General features: G+C 46.0%; 1 protein-coding gene and 1 long non-coding RNA gene across 2 annotated transcripts in view; both read right to left on the bottom strand.

The window, feature by feature from the left end:
* Positions 1–244: 244 nt before the first annotated feature.
* Positions 245–5,628, bottom strand: part of aspm (assembly factor for spindle microtubules) — a 23,410-nt gene continuing 18,026 nt past the window's right edge. The window contains exon 20 of the mRNA XM_032526213.1: positions 245–964. Coding sequence (XP_032382104.1) covers positions 245–964 — 720 coding nt within the window. The remainder of the gene's footprint in view (positions 965–5,628) is intronic.
* Positions 3,805–4,745, bottom strand: LOC116696271 (uncharacterized). Its single transcript, XR_004333668.1, has 2 exons — positions 4,662–4,745; positions 3,805–4,018 (listed from the first exon to the last, which is right to left on the bottom strand). It is a non-coding gene; the product is annotated as an uncharacterized LOC116696271 (long non-coding RNA).

The following is a 5,628-nucleotide window of genomic DNA, read 5'->3' on the forward strand; positions in this document are numbered from 1 at the left end:
GGAAGCAACGCTGGGCAGCCTGTGTCTTACAGAGAGATTTAGAGCTCAGAGACAGAGAAACATTGAGGTAAAACATTATCAGGAGTGTAGGAAAGCTGTCATCAAACTCCAAGCTGCTTTCCGTGGCATGAAATCCAGGAGAATCCTCAAACAAAGGCATCATGCTGCCAGTATTATCCAGAGAGGTCAGAACATACAGTGAACACAAGCAGTATCTGACTTTGAAATCCTCCGTCATCACCATTCAGCGGAGGTATCGGCCACTGTAGGCAACCTCCTTTCTGACCAGCAGGCCTCTGTATGCTGCCTGGAGGACAACAGCAGCACTGCGCATTTTTTGGTATTTTTCCATATGCTCCTTTGCGGCTACAGTGGCCCGATACCTCCGCTGAATGGTGATGACGGAGGATTTCAAAGTCAGATACTGCTTGTGTTCACTGTATGTCCGGTAACCTCTCTGGATAACATGGGCAGCCTGATGCCTTTGTTTGATGTTCTGCCTTAATTTCATTGCACGATGTGCAGCCTGCAACGTACTAGCAGCTTTTCTGAGCTGTTGATAATGTTTTACCTCAACTGTTTTCTGTCTCTGAGCTCTAAACCTCTGCTGAAAGACACAGGCTGCCCAGCGTTGCTTCCTGAAGGCTGACTGCTGTTTATGTCTCTTGAGGTTTGCTTGGATGACAGTAGCGGCCCTGTGCATCTTGGCAATGTTGGTTCGCACTCGATGACCTCTGAAAGCTGCCTGAAGAATAATGGCAGAATGTCTCATATTTAGGAACCTTTCCCTTTCTTGCCTCTGAAGAATACAGGCGCGATAGTATCTCTGGATGATAATGGCGGAAAGACGCATGGCCTGGAACTTGACTTCCTCTCTGTGCTTTCTGAATGCTGACTGGATCACGGTGGCAGCCTGATGACATTGAGCAACCTCCTTTCTGACCTGCTGGCCTCTGTATGCTGCCTGGAAGACAACAGCAGCACTGCGCATTTTTTGGTATTTTTGCATGAAAGAAAAATTGTTAAATATATATTTGGTGTCGGAATGCAGTGTCAGGGCAGTGGGGGCCTAAAGGTAAGATCGAGTTTGTGACGGGGAGATCGCGGTTCAATCCCAGAACGACAGGCTAAACTCTGGGGAATGTAAACCACCACTGAGGGCCCTTGAGCAAGGCCCTTAACCCCAAACGGGTATAATGTGTAAGTGACAGTCGTCGTGACGTGGACTTGTTCTCAATCGACTTACTGGACAAATAAAAAAAATGTCAATTAAAACAATGAGGTGCTATAATTAGGATCAGAGGAGGATGTTTACCATGTGTATGCCAAAAGGGAGGATTGAAATAGTTTATCAAGTCAATCAAATTACCTTCATCTTGGACTCTCATCTACAATCCATCCTCAAACACTTTTATTGAGACCAATGTATCAAGCTTCCCTGATTTCCCTGAAAATAATATAGCCAGGACTCATACTGCCCTCATGTGTTCAAATGTCCTAGTTTATAGGTTGGACATTGTCAAAAAATATTACTGTTACAGAAACTAACATTTTATTGGACTACTTTGTCCACTAATATCAGAATAAAAGACGTTTTTCAGTATCAATTTACTTTTGTGTCCCGACAGGGTTACTGGCTGTTCTGCAGATATGGGGACAGTATCAAAAGAAGGACTAGTGTACTAAAACTACTAGCTTTGGAAGACTCTGGATGTCGTCCTCATTCCACTCCTTTAGAGTGCATTTGAAGAGGTTCTCCAAATGGCCTGTATGAACAGGAGGAATGATTACAGCAAACATAAACCGTTACACTGTTCATATGGGCACCTGACTGTTGTATAAGACCCATCTGAAAAAGACTGAACCCAGTACAGAAGTCATTTGCTCCAAATTCCCACTGACAGTAGTACCTGAGCTTTTACAATGCCCTGTTGAACCCGCTTCTGGCGCCTGAGAAGGAGGAATTTGCGGACGGCTTGCTGATGACAGACGCCACCTTGTGGCGACGAGCTAACCAGCGCTTGACGCTCTCTGCGCTATGACCACCTCCTCCTATCTTCCAGATACTGTCTCCTCTGCTGCCTCGCTCTCACCCATCGCTAGAGAAAAAAGGAAATTGTTTGTAGCATTTGAAGAAATGAGCTCCACACTGATTCATTAAATTCATTAGAAGTGCTTTCCAGTGACAGATTGAGTTTTGGAAAAATGGATTTGTTGTTTGTTTCTGTACCTGTATGGTGACGACAGAATGGATTTGTCTTTGGCCGACTCCAAAGCCCAGTGTGCTCTCAGAGCTCGCTGGATCTTTATGGCACAGAGATGTGGAAGATGGCCATGTAAACGGAGCCTGCTCTCTGCCTTGGTCTTTCAAGTACCTGAAACACATAGCAAGGATTGGAAATTATTTTCTACAAATTAAATTTTATTTTTGGTCAGCTTTTTTCCAACAGGCAGTAGTTCTCCTTCTAGTTTTTCCTTAATGTAGTATATTCATTTCTAATTTTGTCTATTGACCAAATCAATAGCCACTTGTTAAGACAATTTGCCTGAAAGATTACCTGTTAAAACTAATTTTCTACAAGGTTGTGAATGCCAACTTAAGGCTGTTTGAAAGGCAGAGACAGTTTTAGCAAACTATAAACTTTAAATAAAGCCCCATTACTGTCGTCTTGCAATCCCAGCCTCTGCAGTGTGTCTGAAGTGTGATGGCAGCTTTCCGTATTCGGTGGTAGTTGTTCCTCTCCAACCTGCGAGCTGCAATGCCGGACCCCCCTTGAAGTTTCACAGCTGTCTCACGCTTCCTTTGAAGATGCGCCTCTGCACTAAGCCTCTCCAGACGACTGGATCACAATGCAGCTTCATTTGTCTGCTTATGTCCCTCCTGACACACCAGCCCCTAAACGCTGCCTGAAGGGTGATGGTGGATTGCTTCATTTTAAGGAACTTTTCCCTTTCTGCCTCTGAAGAATACAGGCGCGATAGTATCTCTGGATGATAATGGCGGACAGGCGCAGGGCCTGGAATTTGACTTCCTCTCTGTGCTTTCTGAATGCGACTGGATCACAGTGGCAGCCTGATGCCAACCGGCAACCTCCTTTCTGACCTGGCCTCTGTATGCTGCCTGGACAATGATGGCTGCGCTGCGCATTTCCAGATATTGACTCTTTGTGCTTTAGCTGCAACAGTTTATCGATATTTTCGCTGAATCGTAACAAGGACAATTTCATTTTCAGATACTGCTTGTTCAGAAGCTCTGTAACCTCTCTGGATAACGCTGGCAGCATGATGCCTTTGTTGAGGATTCTCCTGGATTTCATGACACGGAAAGCAGCTTGAGTTTGATGACAGCTTTCCTGCCCTCTTGATAAGTTTTACCTCAATGTTTCTCTGTCTCTGAGCTCTAAACCTCTGCTGTAAACACTGCGCCCAGCGTTGCTTCCTGAAGGCTGACTGCTGTTTATGTCTCTTGAGGTTTGCTTGGATGACAGTTGCGGCCCTGTGCATCTTGCAATGTTGGTTCGCACTCGATGACCCTGAAAGCTGCCTGAAGAATAATGGCAGAATGTCTCATTTTTAGGTACCTTTCCCTTTCTTGCCTCTGAAGAATACAGGCGCGATAGTTCTCTGGATGATAATGCAGAAAGAGCATGGCTGGAACTTGACTTCCTCTCTGTGCTTTCTGAATGCTGACTGGTCACGGTGGCAGCCTGATGCCAACAAGAAACCTCTTCTCTGACCTGCTGGCCTCTGTATGCTGCTGGGGACAACAGCAGCACTGCGATTTTTTGGTATTTTTGCATATGCTCCTTTGCGGCTACAGTGGCCCGATACCTCCGCTGAATGGTGATGACGGAGGATTTCAAAGTCAGATACTGCTTGTGTTCACTGTATGTTCTGTACCTCTCTGGATAATACTGGCAGCATGATGCCTTTGTTTGAGGATTCTCCTGGATTTCATGCCACGGAAAGCAGTCTTGAGTTTGATGACAGCTTTCCTACACTCCTGATAATGTTTTACCTCAATGTTTCTCTGTCTCTGAGCTCTAAATCTCTGCTGTAAGACACAGGCTGCCCAGCGTTGCTTCCTGAAGGCTGACTGCTGTTTATGTCTCTTGAGGTTTGCTTGGATGACAGTAGCGGCCCTGTGCATCTTGGCAATGTTGGTTCGCACTCGATGACCTCTGAAAGCTGCCTGAAGAATAATGGCAGAATGTCTCATTTTTAGGTACCTTTCCCTTTCTTGCCTCTGAAGAATACAGGCGCGATAGTATCTCTGGATGATAATGGCGGAAAGACGCATGGCCTGGAATTTGACTTCTCTCTGTGCTTTCTGAATGCAGACTGGATCACGGTGGCAGCTGATGAAATAGCAACCTCCTTTCTGACCACAGGCCTCTGTATGCTGCCTGGAGGACAACAGCAGCACTGCGCATTTTTGGTATTTTTCCATATGCTCCTTTGCGGCTACAGTGGCCCGATACCTCGCTAATGGTGATGACGGAGGATTTCAAAGTCAGATACTGCTTGTGTTCACTGTATGTCCGTAACCTCTCTGGATAACATGGGCAGCCTGATGCCTTTGTTTGATGTTCTGCCTTATTTATTGCACGATGTGCAGCTGCAACGTATAGCAGCTTTTCGAGCTGTTGATAATGTTTTACCTCAACTGTTTTCTGTCTCTGAGCTCTAAACCTCTGCTGAAAGACACAGGCTGCCCAGCGTTGCTTCCTGAAGGCTGACTGCTGTTTATGTCTCTGAGGTTGCTTGGATGACAGTAGCGCCCTTTGCATCTTGGCAATGTTGGTTCGCACTCGATGACCTCTGAAAGCGCCTGAAGAATAATGGCAGAATGTCTCATATTAGGAACCTTTCCCTTTCTTGCCTCTGAAGAATACAGGCGCGATAGTATCTCTGGATGATAATGGCGGAAAGAGCCATGGCCGGAACTTGACTTCCTCTCTGTGCTTTCTGAATGCTGACTGGATCACGGTGGCAGCCTGATGACATTGAGCAAACCTCCTTTCTGACCTGCTGGCCTCTGATGCTGCCTGGAAGACAACGCAGCACTGCGCATTTTTGGTATTTTTGCATTGCTCCTTTGCGGCTACAGTGGCCCGATACCTCCGCTGAATGGTGATGACGGAGTTTCAAAGTCAGATACTGCTTGTGTTCACTGTATGTTCTGTAACCTCTCTGGATAATACTGGCAGCATGATGCCTTTGTTTGAGGATTCTCCTGGATTTCATACCACGGAAAGTAGTTTGAAGTTTGATGACAGCTTTCTACACTCCGATAATGTTTTACCTCAATGTTTCTCTGTCTCTGAGCTCTAAACCTCTGCTGTAAGACACAGGCTGCCCAGCGTTGCTTCCTGAAGGCTGACTGCTGTTTATGTCTCTTGAGGTTGCTTGGATACAGTAGCAGCCTGTGCATCTGGCAATGTTGGTTCGCACTCGATGACCTCTGAAAGCTGCCTGAAGAATAATGGCAGAATGTCTCATTTTTAGGTACCTTTCCCGTTCTTGCCTCTGAAGAATACAGGCCGATAGTATCTCTGGATGATAATGGAAGAAAGACGCATGGCCTGGAATTTGACTTCCTCTCTGTGCTTTCTGAATGCCCGACTT

Source organism: Etheostoma spectabile, chromosome 9 (assembly GCF_008692095.1).
Source record: "Etheostoma spectabile isolate EspeVRDwgs_2016 chromosome 9, UIUC_Espe_1.0, whole genome shotgun sequence".
Classification (NCBI taxonomy): domain Eukaryota; kingdom Metazoa; phylum Chordata; class Actinopteri; order Perciformes; family Percidae; genus Etheostoma; species Etheostoma spectabile.